Here is an 18,890-nt window from a genome sequence, read left to right on the forward strand (position 1 = left end):
GTCAATATCTCATGGAGGTAAAATATTTTCATTGCATAGCTGAAGTGCTTCATTAAAAAACAAACAATACTAAACCAGATATTCAAATGCATAGAACCATCTACATTTACACCAGTACCTAAGCATCTCAATTCTAAGTACACAATGACTAATTTCATAATAAAGCATTGAAAGAGCAGCAAACAAGTTGATCAATTCATTTTTCAAAAAATCATTTTCAGTAAATTAGTAATAGAGTATCTCTAATTATGAAGAAAATCAATATCAGATCTATCATCTAAGGTATTTTTTAGTTAGGCGACCAGTTTTATGGTTGGTGCTTGTTACTTGAACAACCACTTCATGAGATGAAAGTGATTTTCTTAACCTACATATAGAAATTTGCACTAAGAAAGGGAATATAGATGAGAAAAGCATCCCAATCAAAGATGAGAATGCCTCAAGATGATGAAACCAACTTCATCTCTTTGGAAGATCGTGTAGCAAGCATTTGACCATCTGTTGGGAAGCTGTATTGGAAAGAAAAGATAACACAATTCCAAATGAGCAATATAGGAGTTCAGCTGAAGAGCTGACAAAAAATTGACCACAAGCCCATTTGAAAGAGTAGTCCCACACCAACCAAACAACTCTAATTTCAACTCCATTCAAAGTAGCAGCCAAGATTAAAAAAACGTCGGATATGAAGTTGATGAAAATAATGAAGAAATTTCACAAAGTAGGTTGGCTTAGCATCACATAAACTTCAATTTATATAATTGAAAAATATAATTTCTTATGCAAGATTAGGAAAGGCTAGTCATGCATATAAAATTGGTTTGAGAATTATGTTTAAATTAAATTTGTATGCAAAAGAATTTTAAAAATTTAATCAAGATGCAGTTATTACCCTTTTTCATTGCTGAGAGAAAATGACTATTGAATGGTAAATTTCCAGGCAGAGATAAGGCCACAATGGCAAGCATGTACAGGTTAGTTCTAAACAAAGTTGTCCCAATGACCAAAACTGTTCTAAATTATGACATCTAGATTAAATATGCTAAATGGATTCATACTCATTTAAGGAGGCTTGTGTTGTTGGCCAAGCCAAAAGACATAGGTGAGGGTGGTCCCAACCCCAAATCTAAAAATTGAGAAGGGGGAATTTTCATTGTCCTATTCAATAACTTGAAAACAACAGGTTGTTCTAAAGAAAAGAGGTGAAGGTAGATAGAAAGGTAAAATACTAAAATATATGGTAGTACATTATTTCTAATAAACTAGAAAGATCCTAGAAACTGTAGATGAGATTTGTAGGAAAATAATCCACATCCATACAAAAGTAGGAAGAATTTGGGTATGAATGACCATTGTTATGGAGAAAGAGTAGGAGGCAATAGTTATGGTATTCGATGTGTGACTCTTCCTCCATTGATTTGTAGCCCAATCACTCCACTTGGGCCTTTTGATCCATTTGATTCTCCATCAAGTTACTATTATTATGGTTGTACTCCATCATCTAGCAATCAATCCTCACATTCGAAAAAGGAAGAACAAAAGTTTTCTTTTGAGGTTTCAACAATGAGTGTGAAGAGGCAACCAGAGTTGCTACCCCTGTTTCCCCTCCATTCTTCAACAGAGTCCACTCACTGATTTGTAGTTTCTATATGCAAGTGTAGTTAGTTTTCTTATGATTATTAAGAGAGTCAAGTGCCAAATAAACATATCCCAATAAAGTTGCAATTAGCAATGGCACTCTTCTATATCAGGTAGGGTGCATCCTTTCTTGATTGAGGATAGTTACATATAGGTATTTTTCCTCTTCTTGTTTGTGTATAATGTGTTTAGAATCACACTTGAGAGCTTCCTTTTTTCTAGGACATCAATATGAATGGTTGAGCAATATTCACTTATTTGTTTCTCATTCACATAATTGTCTCTCAGTTTATGTTCAAATGAAGAGTGGTTGATTTTGTATTCAGTTTATTGATTTAAAGTTGATGTCAATGAAACATCAATGAGAATGGAGAAATATATAGAGTCGAGATAAGATAAGAGCTATTACATATGTATATACTATATAAATAAAATAAAAGTAATAGTTAGTACAAAACTATAAGGGAAAAAACATTTATTAGGTTCTGCAGGCATCAAGAGTAATCATGCACAATGAAGCTGACATGCATAACAAGCAAACAACCAAATTCAAAGATAGGGATGTCCTCAATAGATTTGTCAAAATTTTCCACCAATCAGATACGTTTTTATTAGTGTTGTCTAGGACTAGGACTAGTTTGGCAACAAGGTGCTAAGTGCAAAATAAGAGGACCTGATATTTGTAGAAGTTGAGAAAACCAACTTCACAAATCCTCAAGAACACCTACATGCAAATATCTTGCAATGAAGAGAAGCCAAAAAATGGAAAAAGTAGAGCTTAGAAGTTCTCAAGAATGTGACAACGAAAATGTATTATAAGTTATGAAACAAAAAAATACAAAAGTTCAACCTTTTAAGGTGAATGAAACCCTAAAGGAAATAAAACTAGGTTTGCGCATTGTAATTAATATAAAATATTAATTATATGCACCTAAGAGAGCTAAAGCAACTAGAGTAATAAATAAATTACTCTAACACCCCCCCTTAAGCGAAGCTTAGGAAGAAGCTAACCTAGCAAAGCTATGAAAGTAGAAAAATGGGTCTCGGCAACAAGGCCTAATCAGGTACCCAATACAAGGAAATCTCTATAAACTAGAGACAAAGGAGAAAACCCAGTGGGAAAAACCCCTCTCCAAAAAGAGATGAAAAAACAATAGAAATAAAATGGCTCAAGAGACTCTCTCAAAACCATAAAAAACCCCCCCATGAGAGAGAGATGAGACATTAAAGCCCCCCCAGAATGATGAAGTCCCTGTAGAAATGAACGAACCAATGAAACTCCAATTCAGAAGAAACAAGGGCACAAAACAAGGAAACCACTGAATCACGGGAAGGCCTAACTGACGCTCAAAGGAGTAGACATGAGGATCCTGAAAAGGAATCCCCAATGCAGGTGTGCTGACATTGTCATGAAAGAGGAGATGAACATCCTCTATAGAATCCCCAACAAGTGCTCCTAAAGGCTTGATGAGTGGAGTTGGAGGGTCTGACTGAGCTGAGGAAGAAAAGACTTCAATGGAATGAGGTGTGGTGATCTCAGGAACAATACAAAGGTTCACGTGTCTTGATTGCACCACATGATGCTCTCACGAAAGAGAAGAAGTATGCTCCGATGATGGAGATGGTGGACCAAAGTGTGAGAAGGTGTAGAGACAGGTGGTATGATCAACTGTCTCTGAAGCAATAAGGCCTCCTTTTGCATTATTCCGAATGTAGACTGAATCTGTAATGAACTCAACTATCTTCCCTAATCCACTATGTGTAATTCGATACATTGAGAGAAGGTTGACAGAGAGAGATGGAACATACAATACATCATTGAATGTGCCATCTTGAATGCAAACTAAACCTTTCCCACAGACTATTAAAGCAGTGTTATTCCCCATGAGAATATGAGGAATCGGAGAAGCCTCAATAGAGGAGAGGACCCCTTGAGAAGATGCCATATGGTGAGAAGCACTTGAATCCAGTATCCAAGGGACTTGGGAAGGGAATGCAATGGAAGCCCGTAATGTATGACCCTGTCTAAAATTCAGTGAAGATGTCGAAGAGGTGGAAGAAGACTGAAAAGAAGACCCTGGTGAGGTAGAAGAGGATGGGGATGAAATAGAGCTCTTTTGAAGAAGGGCTTGAAAATTTGCAATATGTTTCTTGTAGCCATCAAATCTCTTCTGAAAATAATGTGCCTCATCATGAGCTCCTTTCTGACAATAGGAACAGGAAGGAGTCTTAGTTTTCTTTTTCTCCTTCTTCTTAGAAGAAGAATATGGACTAGTACAGTGCTGAGAAGAGGAATCAGATATCTACTTCAGCTTCTTCTCATGTGTATCCTTGTTAAGTAATGCTTGTGATGGTGAACCTGTAAGAGAATCCATCTGAGTGAGCTTGGACTACTCACTAGCTAACCTGTCACAAAATATTTCAAAAGAAGGCATTTGATGTTTTTTACCCAAGGCATCCATTTTTTTTTGTGTGTTGAAGGACCTCAAAAGGGTGCTGCATAACAGGTTGGTTCGCATCTAGGCAGGACCATAAGCCTCTTGACATGAGAAGCCTAGTCATCTGTGTCTTCCAGGTGTGATAGTTGTGTGATGTGAGTCGGATCATAGAAGGATCCGACATTGAGAGAAAGAAAAGACAAAAGTAGAAGGGTTTGATTCTGAAACAAATTACATAATAGAAAATGCTCCCCCCCACAACAAATAAAAACATCCCCCAAAACCAAAGCAACAACTATGGAAAAACACAAAAACTAAGAAAAGAACCTGGAATTCGGATGTAGAGAAGAGGAAAAAAAAGCCTCTACTTCAATGCCAAATTTGGAAGCTCAAAAAAATTCAGAATCAAATGAAACCACCACCATTGTCTCTATCTTTAAGGCATCTTTCTGGCACTTCTTTCGGATCGCAAAAATACATCTGTATGCTCAAGTTATGAACAAAAAACTGACTACAGGTCCAAAAAAGGAGCTCACTGGAAAATTACAGACAGTCCTAAATTTGACGCCCTTACAACCGTCACTAGGCTGTCGTTGGAATTTTTTTCAATGGTTGAAAAAATGACATCAGTGACTGAGAAGTGATGTCATTTGGCCGAAAAGTGATGTCATTGACCAGGAAAGTTGTACGACTGTCAGTAAATGACGTCAGTGAATTAGAAAATGACGTTAGCTTGAAATATCTATCACCCGTGCCAAAGTGGAGGAAATAAGCGCTTAGTTGGCGGAGGAGGCAGGTTCTGATTGTGCCGCTGGTGGGGGTGGTGGTCGGGTGGCCAAGCCCAGGTTGAGTTTTGGCAGCGCGGTCGGCGAGCGGCGCGGCGGTGATCGCGCGGTGGTCGCCCGGCTATGGCCATTTTTAACCCCCCCAATTTTTTCCTCGAAAAATGTGTCTGTATGATCTCCCAATGGGCTAAAAAAAATTCTCAGAGGCCAAAAATAGCAAGTTTTTTAATGTATTTTGACTACAAACGACCTTATGGATCCAATGGCGGTGTTCATTTGAGCCCAAAGTGCCCCGAAAATTCATCTTTCACCTTTTTGAAGAAAAACACTCCAAAAAGCTGGGGTTTTTGACTCTGGATCAAGGCTTCAAGAATCTTTAGATAAGGAAGTAGCAGGTTCGCTTTGATACCATGTAGAAGTTGAGAAAACCAACTTCACAGATCCTCGAGAACACCTGCATGCAAATATCCTGCAATGAAGAGAAGCCAAAAAACGAAAAAAATAGAGCTTAGAAGTTCTCAAGAATGCGAGAGTGAAAATGTATTCTAAGTTATGAAACAAAAAAATACAAAAGTTCAACCTTTTAAGGTGAACGAAACCCTAAAGGAAATAAAACTAGGTTTGCACATTATAATTAATATAAAATATTAATTATATGCACCTAAGAGAGCTAAAGAAACTAGAGTAATAAATAACTTACTCTAACAATATTTGTAGTGGCAAGATATAAAGTTTGAAAATGGGCTGTGATGAAATTTGATGTGCTTATCACCACTTGTCCTTAGCTGATAAGCTTTTGCTAGTTTCAATCACAACCAAGATGTCCTTGATTTGCATATGGTACGCAATTTGAAGCTGACCTTGGTAGTTGTACTAGTAGAATCTGTGTTTGATCTCATTTTAGTGGGTGAATCTAAAGATTGCATGTTTATGTTATGTTACTTTATAAAGTGTGCTTGCACAATACACCTTCAATTGTGATTGTTGTTCTCTCAGAGGACTCAAAAATTTGACATATGTGCTAAAATTCTCTGATTATTGCTTTTAGAATGAGTTTTCAATGTAGAAGTAGAAGTTATTTTAGCTGCATCTCTCTTGATCCGAAGAAAAAAGTCAGTTTTCAAATGCCAGGACACTAACCTCTTGAAGCACGATGATGTTTTCTTATTATGTTATTAATAATGAACAAGGCCTGATTTTGTGACATGGGATTGACCTAAAAAATGAAATAATGAACAAGTTATTTCTATATGCCTAATTTTTCAAGCACATGTTTTGATCTCTGCCTATTTACTGAAGCCACCTTATTGAGCAGATTAAAATTCTAGAATTGATAACAGAAGGGTTCAAATGGTACTGTAGTAAAGGAATCAGTCCTATTGGACTTTAAAAATTAGACAACATAAAAGCTCAAATAGGCTTGGACTCAAAGAAGTGTTTCTACTAGTTGATATCAATTACAAAACTAGTGTAAATTAATCTCGTTACAGTTGGAATCAATTAAAATATGTTTCTTTTTTGTTAAATTAATCTCGTTACAGTTGGAATCAATTTAAATATGTTTCTTTTTTGTGTACATGAGCTACATAGAGGAGATGTTGAGATTGAAATCAATCATTTTTTTTTTCATTTCCTTTGAACTATTAATTAATTTTCTCCCTAAACGCATGCTCTGAAGACTAAATATAATCCTATAGAACTCAAGTTCTATAATGAGTATCCTACTAACTCCAATAAGCTCCCTGAAATCCTTGAAATCTTCAATAGGTAGATGTTTCTATTCCACATGCTCAATTTCAATTTTGCATAGGCACTTCCTCAACACGAGATTCTCTTGCAAGCAAAAATTTGCACACTCCTCTTGCTTCATTGGAGATGCCATAAAATATGATAGGAGATAGCATGAGAATAAAGTTGTCTCATGAGGGACTTGTTCATACATTTGAGGCATAACATGTGAAAAGAGTGGTCTGATGGAGGACTCCAGAGGCACAATGATCTGGAAACAACATCAATGGGTTTCCCTCAAGCTACTATTTGTGAGGTGATTTATCTATTCTAAATTTTTGTATTGTGAGATTTTATATACCACAAGAGAGAGAGCATTTTTCATTGCGACTAAGTCTTTGAGTGCTCTCTATTTTCTTTTCTAATTTGTGTGCGATATTGTTTCTCATCAGAATTTACAACCAAATCGGTCAGGGAATAAATATAGAGAGTGTCAGTCTCTCTCCCTCTCTCCCTCTGTCATGTTTCTATTAAGGTTTTTCTATTTCAATATGATATATTTTAAGCCTGGAGTCAAAAGTTTGCTGCACGACTCCCTCCCTTACCTTCTGTCTATTCCTCTGTACTCTTAGTGGACTTCAAAGGTTACAAAGAGGGGTTTTATATTTAATGCAGCCTGTAGTCATAATAGAGAAATCATAACAAAAAAATCTAGGTGTAGACACAGATCCACAAACAAGTGTATCAGTCTTTCCACAGAAATGTGATAAAAGCGGGAAAACGGGAAAAATGTGATAAAAATGCGAAAAAACCTCCACCATTGTTAACAAAAAAGTGGAAAAACCTCCATTTAACTGAAAATAAAGATCTAAAGATGCTAAGAAACAAATTGTACCTGTAATGCTCTAGAGAATGGCAGATGAATTTCAAGAAGAAGACTGCAGATATTTCAGAGAATGGCGGATGAAATACCAAATGGTTCTAGGCTTATTTAATCTGCCTCTTTAATGCAAATACTTTTGGGCTTCTTTAATCCGCCTCTACAATACCTGCAAAAATCAGTATTGCCTTTCAAATACCCTTAAAAATCGACAAATCTAAGCAAATACCTGCAAAAATCAATAATGGCCACCAAATACTTGCAAAAATATATGATCTCGGATTACATAAAAGCATGGAACAAAATGAAAGAACCAGAGAATGTTGAAACCCTAACCAGAGTTGGATAATGGAGCCAAAAAAACACTTTGTTAAGCCATTGTTGAGGAGAAATTTCAAACACTTGCACGGGAGAGAAGATGCCATGAATAAAAACCCAAACACCTGCATAATAGTGGAAGAAATGGGAAATAACTTACCAAAACAATAGCTTGTGCCACAGAGAATGGACAAAACATAGTCCAATTGATATGGTGAAAAGTGAAAACCTTGCAGCAGGTCACGAGACTTCAAAAAAACATTCATTCTAATTTTCATCTAATCTCCAAAAAATGAAACTTAGAATTGAATTCTCAATTCCAGCTATTGAGATGGAAGACTAGAAATCTTGTTTTGACCAAAAATTAGAATACTGGAATTCTAATTCCGTTTTCAAAATTTCGCCCCAAACACCAACTTTGTCAAAACTAGGTTTCACGTATCCCAATTCCAGGCTAACTCCGTGAAACAAACGGGCTAAAAGAATAGTGTGCGCGAATGCATATGCATTCCATTTCACATGTAAACAAAGCAACAACAAATAAACCCATACATAATTTTGAAACCCATTTGTCACCTGGGGGTGTTCTATGCCGTTTAAACCCTAGTTAGGGTTTAATCCCGAAAGCATCGTTACAAGCTTTTTGCTCCCTCTGATCTAAAATTTATTGGTTTTCATCTCAAGGATTTATACCCTTCTGCCATAATGACTCCGTTCTTCAAATCATCAAGCGGATTGAATTTACGGAAGAAAAATGGTCGGTTTGCATTCAGCAATCAGAGAGCAAAGGCGTGACAGGAAGTCCGTAACTTCGGAAGTTGCTGAGCTCGATTCATTTCTTTCAGACGACCAATTTACGGATAAACCTGACACGCTTAGTTCATCATTGCAAGATTTTGAAGACTTGGATTTAATAGACGATTGGATATGCGAGCCCGATTCCTTTGAAATGGCTGATAAACAGGCAAGTTTTGATAAAGATGTAGCATCACCAAAAGAAATCAGTGAGAGAAAGAAGGCACGTGAAGAGTGTATCTCAATTTCTTCTGTAATAGAGGCCGAAGGTTCCTCACCCAGTGACGTAGACAATGTTGGTGTCATGATTGGAGAGGTTTGCTTGGATGGGGATAGAGATATTCTCTCCGAGCATACATGTGAACACACTGTAGTCCGAAATGAGTGCCCAGATGGTAAAGCTGGTACAAGCGGGTTTGGAGATGGAGAAATCGAGTGCCCCCGTGTGGATAGAGGTATTTTTTCAGAGAACACATATTTTGAGCATTCAATAGCTCAAAATGAACTCCCAGATGGAATAAGTGTTGTTCAAACAAAGAAAAGAGGGTGCGAAGATGGAAAAATTGGGTACCCCGATGGATCAAGTAGTCTATCTGAAAAAGATGGAGGAATCTTAGCGGGACTGTCAAAAGATGTGACTAGTTCTGGGTTTTCAGGAACTGATCTGCTTCTTAGAGTCAGGGCTAAGGAAGAATTTGTACAAAATGTCAGCTCAGTTAAAAGAACATGGAATAATATAGAAATGAGTGTTTACGAAAAAAGTGAGGCTAGTTTCGATTCTTTTAGAGAGTTCGAACACCGGGTAGATAATTTTGTGAAACGTGAGGAACTTCCAATAGGAAAATCATATAATGTGGAAAACAAAGGCAATGGTCTATCTGAGATTTTGACTCCTGATGGGGCGCTTAGGTTTAATGAAGAAAATGCTGACAATGCCAGTCCGATTCGTGGCAGAGGAGGCGACATCCCTGCAAGGAATGTTTTGAAAAACGGCCGGTTTGGCCTGGATGAGCATGGAGATTTTGAAAGTTGTGGAGGAAATGCCCAGTGCCCAAGTGGTGAAAGTGAGGAAGCTTTAATGGAGACATCGAAAACTTTGGCAATCAGTGGTAGCGGTGTGCCTGGGCTTTCAGTTAGTGGACATAATGAAGACCATGCCAACATGGTTCCGGGAATTGGGCACATCACTAAAAATGAGGTCAAAGAGTTTAAAAATACAAAAGTGTCAAGAATAGACTACAGTGATGTTGAGAGTGGGGAGATAGTGAGTGAAGATGATGGGGAAGAATGTACCGGTCTAGTGAAACCAGACTGTGATGACTGCATTGATATGGTCGAAGCAGAGAGGGAGCACTGTATAGATATGGTAGAACCAGAAGGTGAAGGTTCTGCTGGTATGGTGGAACCAGATAGTGACTATTGCTCCGATTCTTTGTTGAGTACTACTGATAGCGACTACAGTGAAGAAGATGAGTATATGGAAGGGGAAGGAGGAGGAAAAACTAAACTTGACAAAGGAAGAAAAAAATTACATGCAGGAAACTTGGATTATGATTTTGGCAGCAGTGACGAGGAGGTTCCCAAGGGACCTATACGGTCAAAGCACGAGCTTGAGGTAATTTTGTTTTATCTGCTTTGATGATATTTTCTGGACATTCATGTCCTGCAAAGAAAGCAATCATTTTTTTCCTGTTTGCTAAATCTTCTCTCAAAAAATTAATCGTTCCTTTTCTGTGTGCTAAATCTTTTCTCAAAAAATTAATCATTCCTTTCCTGTTTGCTAAATCTTCTCGCAAAAATTAATCATTTCTTTTAGTTGCTTTGATTATATTTTCTGGACTTTCATGTCCTGCAAAGAAATCAATCATTCTTTTTCCTGTTTAGTAAATCTTTTCTCTAAAAGCTAAGTAGGGATTTCGTATGTTTCTGAAAATTTTAATATGCAAATTTTGGTCTTGTATACTGGGTTCTGTCTTTTTTTCCACTGGGATGATGTGAATGTTTTCTGCGCTATTTAAAGACAAGGCTTTCAATAGTTTGCAAACATTAATTTTCTAATTGTTTATATCTGGTAATTATTTTGTTAGATTACTCAAAATCATGTTGATGCCATATTGCGCTAGAAGGTTCCTCTGAGCGCAGTTGCTGATATAAATACACGAGTTACTAAATGTATTTTGCCATTGATTGCATTAGCTTTCAAAACTGCTTCCTTGCCTTTTTTCACCACAGTGCAAATCCCTGCTGTCTGGGAATGTGCTTACCATGTTAGAGTTACCTTTGTGATGCCTATCTGACCATAACACACTTCTTTTATCAGGGATATCTTTAGTTACACAATGTACTGTAGTTATTGACTTTGCATGCAGAAATCTTTTTACAAATTTAATATGATGCAGGATTTACACAAGAAATTGGTGCATTAGTTATCCACCTCATGCTGATCCAGGAACTCTTAAAGAGTACTGTATTATACAGAGAACATAAAAGTTTTTAAAAGATTATTAGTAAATGTCTGATTAAACTTTTAACTGTTTTCTCACTCTTCTTGTGAATTTGTTTACTTCCTGCATAATTCAGTGCTTTCGGATTCAGGCAAACCATTTGTCCTGTTATAATTTTATGATTTTGTTGAAGTAAAAAGGTTTTACAAAAAATAAATAAATAAAAACATTTTTTACTGTTAACATTTGAGGAAATAAATTTGAAGTTAATATTTGTGATGATGAAAAGCACGTGTTTACGTTTTCAATTTTTTAATATAAATAATCTCTTTTTTTTTGATCAGTAAATGGCCAAAGCCTTGTATTATATTGAATAAATTAAATTAAATTTATTTATATAAATAACCTTTATGACAAGAGTAAAAGTTAGTTTATTCTGAATAATCAACTCAGAATGGACATTCGTAAGTTATTGAGCAAATGTAGCTTGAAAGTTGAGGGTAAATCCATACAACTGCTTAAGCATTAGGAGAATATATATGGTCAATGGGGGAAGTTCATAAATTGGGAATTTTAGTTGTTCTACTTGATTTCAACATCTTAGTCTTCTTGTTCTTTGAAGACTGGTTTTCCATAGTGCAGTTTGGGCAAGGGCTGGACCTCTATAGAATTAGTAGGAATTTATATATTTTTGGTAAAGAAAATTGATGCCATCTTTGGAAAATAGGCATTTGCATCTTCAAGTTTATGATAAGAGTACACAAATGTTATTGTGTCTTGAGTAGCATTGTGACCTTTTCACACTATTGACCCATTGCAAATGGGGACCCTCTCTCTTCGCATGTTAATTGTAGGGCTTTGGCAGAAGAGTGTTAGTTTTGAGCTTCGAAAGTTTGAGGAATGGTTAGGCTTCAAAGTCTCCAAGTTACAAACATAGAGAAGTCATAAGGGTTTGAAGTCAGTAATGTCATGATGCAAAGATTCTTGAATTCAAGGAATTTCTCCTAAGTATCATGGTGCCTTGGTGGTAAGCTCATGAGCACTATATCTTGATCTTAACTTTAAATTTGGGCAAATATCATGAAATAATGCGTGTTGAAGTGGATTTTATGATGTTTAAACAAGTAGTCCCCATTGGGACCAATTTTCCACTCATGGAAAGGATAATAAAATCAAAATCCACAAGAGTCCCAATGGAGGTCAATTTCCCCCCTTCAAAATGCCTAGAAAATATTGGGAAATAAGTTGGGAATTAAAAGTCCCTATGCATGTGGAATTTCCACTTTGTCCTCATGGAGATCAATTTTCCACTTTGTAAAAACCCCAACCTGAATATAGCTTCAAACATATATCTTAAGCACACAATTTCCTAAGCTAATCAGAGGTTTGACATTTTGTCAAACAGTTTGCAAGCCAGCTCTCCAACAAGACAATAAACGGTTGCAATTTCAAGCTTTGCAGTTGCCAACTGAAACAGTTTCTTAATTGTAAATAATTTTCAAAAGGAAGAACCAACTAAATGTCTAATGAAAAACCAGCTCAATGTATTTTAAATTTCAACAACTTCACTTAGTTCTCAAAACCTTCAGCACTTATTACATTCACAAAATTTAATGCTTTATCTGAAGCACAAGTATCAACACCGGAATAACAGTTGGAACTGATTTAAGCAATTGAATAACTTGACTTAGTGTTGTGAATTCCACCTTGAATTGATCAGCAACCTCTCTTCAGTCTGATCACAGTCCTTCAACATCCACGTTGGCCAATGTTTGTAGAATGATAGCTGGAGATATACACTTGGCAATCTCATATTTAAGACAGCTCCTCCCAAAACTTCAGACGCTGATATCCAGGTTCAGCTGCCCACCTCCAAATTCCAAACGCAGGGCTGGTGTCATTCACATGCAAGCTTGAATGTGGTTTGCAGACCAAAAAGAAATGGTGCAGGCCTATTTGGAGTGATCGCTGGCCTCTATCAATGGCCAACGCTGCCTTAAATGAACAACACCAATTATTCTTCCAGATCGCATGTCAAGAGTGGGATTTGAGCATTTAATTCCACCAAATTCTAGCGTCAGATTTATCAAATGAAATCAGAACTTCTCACAACAAATCCAATACAAACTTCAGCAAATGACTCCTCCTTAGTCACAATAGATACAAAAGGAGAGAGAAACTCACAAACCACTTAAAACTCCCAGCCACAGTAAAAACAAAAGGGAAAAGAACAACTGCAATACCTCAGTTGCAGATGAAATACTGACCCTCAGATCAGACCACTATACCTTCAGCAGTGGAGTGAACAATCAGCTACAAACCCTTATACTTCAGCAAGGGCACAAAAAAATCAGAACTCAGAAAAGCCACAAGCATCAAAAGCAAATAAAATATCCTAGCATGCTTTTCTCAACAAATGGGCTTGTATTTATAACCTCCAAATTCCCTTTTGTTGCCAAAATGTAACTTTACTAAAGAAACTTCACCACACAACATTAATTAGAAGCTTCTTTTAGATTCTCTCACTTGACTTGGCTTAACTAATAAAAAAATGACACTTTCCAATGATAACTCAATTTTCAACTTAAGTGAAATTATAAAGTGAAATTATGACTTTATATTAAGCCATTTAATAATTAATAATAATCTGGCCACTAAAAATATAATAACTCTCAAAATACTCATGATTTAAATATGCCTTCTGAAATAGGAGTCATACCTATTATTTCTCTATGTGACCAAATGCACTTTCCAAAAATAGTAAGGTCCATCTTGATCAACTTTAACTTACCGCAAATAGTAAGTACATAAAACTAAGCCCAAACGAAGTCCAATCTGAGCCAAACAAAGACCAACCCATAGCTTACTGAAATGTGGAGAAGATAAGACCCTCCCAAGCCAAGCCACTGCCACAGAAGACCCTCTATCCACAATAATTAGCCTACGAGGATCACAATAATAGGCTAATCCCTGAAACTCCAATGCTGGGAAAAATGTGGACATTCCACACTTTGTCCCTATGAAGGCTAATTCCCCACTTTGTGAGTAACATGCTAAGGACTGAGTTTGCCTCAATGTATAGGGATTTTCTACTTGTCCCTATAGGGGTTGATTTTCCCCTTCCTATTAGTTCCAAATCCCCACTACTCCCTATGAACATCAAATTTCCTCTTGGTGATCGTAATGTGCGAAAGATGAGGAGTCCATCCTTGTGAGGGTCGATTTTGCACCCTCCACCCTATTGGTAAGAAAAAGTGGAATTTCATAGGGACTAATTTACCCCTATTCCAATTGGATTTCCACTAAGTATAGAAGTGCAAGAATTGATTGTCCCTAATTTTCCAGAGATGAAGCAATTTGAAAGCATAACCCATCGTAGTCAAAGATGTAGAAGATTGCCTTGAAGATGAACATGGCAAGGAATACCAAATAATGAAGGTGGAAATTCAAAGGATTCAACTGCTACAAAGTGAAGACATTTAAGAAAAATAATTCCAAGAAGAATGGAAAACATTCATGGAGATGAAGCCTTTTGGAAGCATAAGCCATCATAGTCTTTTGTGAGGGAGACAGTTTTAGAAGAGTTCATTAAAGATAGAGAGGTATCTCTTATTTGTGAATTGAGGGTAAGGATAAGCATGCTTGGGTGGTGTGCATCATCTTCAACCAATAAAACGATTCCAACTCAACATGTGCAGGTTTATTCAATCAAATTCATCCACAAGTGGACATGTTGAATGCATCCTCAAGTGGACATGTCTTTCAAAGTAATGTAATTTTCTCATTGGCACATAGATTGGTGCCTTTCTGTCATTGGTTGACATTTTATTGCTTGTAGACAGTAGTTGCATTAGGGTTTTATGTGATAGTCTTGGCCATTGTTTTCAAATCAATCTAGGTCATTCATTGTATGAAAGACTTACATAAACCTTGCTCCCCTCATTTATAAAGTGAGTTTGGAGAATTATCGCTTTGATGCTGCCAAAATTGAAATAAATCATTTTAGTTGGGTGATTTTGTTTAGATTTTGGAGTATTTATGTGGTTCTTTGATTTCACAAACATAGTTTTTTTGAAGTATTTTAGTTGGATGAAAAAAATCTTGAATGAACCTTTGTGAAACTTGCCTATCCATACTGCTTGTAATTTGCTGATTGTAAATTGCTTTGTGTTGTCAATTGGAAATTTAATATAAGCTTTACTTCGATTGTTACCTGCTCATTGATATGCATCCTATGATGGTGTTGGTGTTGTTGGTACTGATTTGAACATCTATTTTTACCTTAGAAGATGACAAGGCTAAGTCTAGTAGACTATTCTATGATTAGAATAGGATCTCTAAACCCTTGCTCTTTTTGCACTTTATTTCAAAGCCTTGTTAGAGTTAGATTCAAGTACTTGCATTGCCAAATCTTCTGAATAGAAAAATTGATATTCTATTGAGTGAATAGTGTAAGTATTCACCTGGATACTAACAAACCAAATCAAAGAAATTAAGTTTGTCCAATGGAAAATTGTTTGTATGCAATGTAAACCTTGGAGTTGCTTTACCTGATCGCACAATGATTTACTTTGTTTAACTTGTAAAGCTTCCTTGTTCAAGAGAGGATTAGATATTTGGTGTTTCATCTTGGAATACTTAGTGTTTTATCCAGGATGTTGAGTTGGTAACAACACTCACATCAACAAGTAGTAGCTTTGAGATTGGAGCTGACCTAAAGTGAAATTTTTTCCCTAGTAATATGGGAGCCTTATTTTATATAGGGGAGCTCAGGGTGGGGATTGCCTTCTAAATGATATGTTCATCTTCCCTGCATGTATCTCTCTAATTCACGGATTAGGTTTCTCTTACTTTTTCCTACTGAATGGTTGTAAGTAAAATTTATTAGAATACTATTCAGACTAAGACCTAGTAAAATTTATTAAATTAGGTTTCTCTTTGGTTTTTTCTGTTGTGGTGAGTTTTTGAAATGACTTCTCTTGAGTCGTGGACTAGAAAATCAATCCATTTGGACACCAAAAATTATAGAAATTCAGAATTTAGAATAATAGGTAAAATTTTTGTTGGAATTGAAAAGTGTAGACTAAACTGGACAAATTTGGCTGGCACAAAAAATCTGATTCAGTTGGATTTGAACCAGATTTTACTGGATTTAGTTACAATATATTTACTACTTATTTCATGTTAGTACCCTGTTTGATGAACAAAAATCCCTGCGAACATGTAGCCACACATGGTGATTAATTGAAGCACATGATGTACCATAAGGCTTATTCATTGCACATCAACATGCATAAGTGAAATGAGTCTTTACTCAGTTTTCTCTTTTAGTGCAATTAATGTTGCAGTAGCATTTTTGTGGTCTTTTCTGCTTCCTCTCTCCAATAATGCATGAGTTGATCGGGTAGCTTTATTTGAACAGGGTCAAAGGGCTAAGTTGTAGAGGAAATTCTACGAAACGTTCCATGGTAATTGGTATTTTACTATACCCAAGGTCTTCTTTCAATGTCTTCAATATAATCTGTGCTGATCAGAAGACGAGATATAGGTCTTAGAGAATACCTGTAGGTGTTGACTACTTAAAATTCCATGTTTCTTGTATCTACTGCTATAACAATGCAATGAAGTTCTCCCTAATCTATTAATCGATAGGCTAGTACAAGACCTATGGATGATTTGTATCAATGAGCCATGTGATTTTGAGTACCCATTTTCAAATTTGGTTAATTAGGCGCAGATACAAAATGTTTCCTTGCCATCACCAACTATGGGAGGTTGCTCTACCCACCTGGGATGTTTTGGTCATTTTGGTGTCGTTCTGGGAATTCCCCTCTTTGCCTTCAGTTGGAGATCCCTCTGAGTACCTAAGATTGCTTTCAGACTTTGAGAAAAATCCAAACAGATTCCATGAAAACATTGTATAACACATTAAAACTGTTACTATGCAAACTCACAATAAGGGAGAGTTGGAATTACCAGAAGAAAGTTATGACATGCTGACATACTAATATTTGTTGGATCAAAATCTTTCTTGTTCATGGGGAATACTGACGATCAAAATGAAACCATATGGAGATGAGTGCATGGATAAATATACAGCTAGAAAATACCTTATGTTTTTAGCCTTATTCATTAAATATGAGGGACTGAAATTTATTTATATTTATTTCCTTTGCTTTGTATGTAACAAACAGTTTTTCATATCGAAAATAAAGACGGTTTAAACAAAGAATTTCCAACATTCATAAATAGACAACTGAAATCCTTTTCATATGACATTGACTGTTTTTTAATAATTAACTGAAATAACTATAACCATATCAATGTTCAACTGAAAATAACTAGTTTAATGATTAACTGAAGATAACTGTATCCATAATCATCTGAAAAAAAACTAGATTAACGATTAACTAAACATAACTATATTCATGATCAACTCATATAACTAATTTAACGATCACTTGATAATAAGTGTATTTATGATCAACTGAAATAACTAATTTAACGATGAGCTGAAAATAATTGTGTTTATGATCAACTAAAATAATAAGATCAACTATCATACAAGTAGATGCTTAACAAGGAAATAAGGAAAGAACATACAAGATTCATCCGGAGGATCTTTAGCTGGTTGTGCAAGCCTCGGCTTTGGTGAGAGGAGAAGCATTGACATAGGCTTAACCTTTCAACCTCGGATCATACTTATCCCCACACATTTTATTAAATTAGAATGGCCCTCTTTACCTCGGGATCGAGCTTGGGATGTTCTTAGTTTAGCGACCTGAGCAACCTGGTGTTTAGAATGTCCGCACAGTTATGAAATAGACATGCTTGCATAACTGGCGCCACTGACATCAACTGATCATTAGATGGCAACCATGCCTTAAACTACCTTGGCCAAGGATTTCAGATGGTTCATTGACCTGATCACCATTGCTCGACTGACAACAGGTTTCATTATAGGGATGAGCATGGGCTATTAAGTATATTTCATTTAAGTTGTTCATGTCTGATTTCTCTTCTACTTTCTTGCAGATTTATTCCACCTCTTCACCATTCATGGCTACACATCTGGTGAATCCTAGGTGTTTTGGAAGATTATGAGCATTCTACTCTTTGCACCTCTTCACCAACTCACGACTACACTGCATCTGGTGAATCTTAGGTGTTTTGGAAGATTATGAGCATTCTACTCTTTGCACCTCTTCACCAACTCATGGCTACACTACCGGTGAATCCCAAGTGTTTGGAAAGTTATGAGCTTTCTACTCTTGATCATTGTTTATATCTTTTATCATGAATTGTGACAAAATAAAACATGTTCTTGAGATCAGAATCACTCATCTAGGTTCTTATTACACTTGTAAACTCTTCCTTAAGAGATACTATTCAACCCTTTTTATGATGATTATGTAAGCTATGAAAGTAAGAAGAAAATTTATTATAAATGATGAGGATTATTCAGCAAGCTAAATAACATGATCATAGATATAAAAAAAAGAAGTTCCAGTGCCTAGCTGATTGTTGTAGAACTTGTATTTAAAACAATGGAATGGTAACTCATGACCTGATAAGAATTCGGTATTGTTTGAAGAACTTTTAAATTGTTCAGTTCCGTCTAGTTGCTTGAGACATCACTTCAATGCATAAAATCTTTGATTCTTGGCCTCAATACTTGCAAGACAAGGAGTAGAAAATGTACTGCTGAATAAGGCTTAACAATCGATATTGCAGTGAATCGGCGGAAGTAATTATTGGTAAATATGTAGAAGTCGGGTGTTATGGAGGCAAAGAGATTTCTGAAAAACATAACAGCAGAATGAACATCGGGTTTATGGAATATGTGTTATCCGTCTCTTTCACAGCT

At 36.2% G+C, this 18,890-nt stretch overlaps 1 protein-coding gene across 1 annotated transcript in view; it reads left to right on the forward strand.

Annotated features, from left to right (window-relative positions):
* Window positions 1–8,234: 8,234 nt before the first annotated feature.
* The window catches only part of LOC149564577 (uncharacterized), a 32,937-nt gene continuing 22,281 nt past the window's right edge, over window positions 8,235–18,890 (forward strand). Inside the window, exon 1 of the mRNA XM_089818123.1 lies at window positions 8,235–10,194. Within this exon, the coding sequence (XP_089674249.1) occupies window positions 8,539–10,194 (1,656 nt within the window). The 5' untranslated portion in view covers window positions 8,235–8,538. The remainder of the gene's footprint in view (window positions 10,195–18,890) is intronic.

This window comes from Cupressus sempervirens, chromosome 3, assembly GCF_028749045.1.
Source record: "Cupressus sempervirens isolate cs-2001-9-10 chromosome 3, ASM2874904v1, whole genome shotgun sequence".
Lineage (NCBI taxonomy): Eukaryota > Viridiplantae > Streptophyta > Pinopsida > Cupressales > Cupressaceae > Cupressus > Cupressus sempervirens.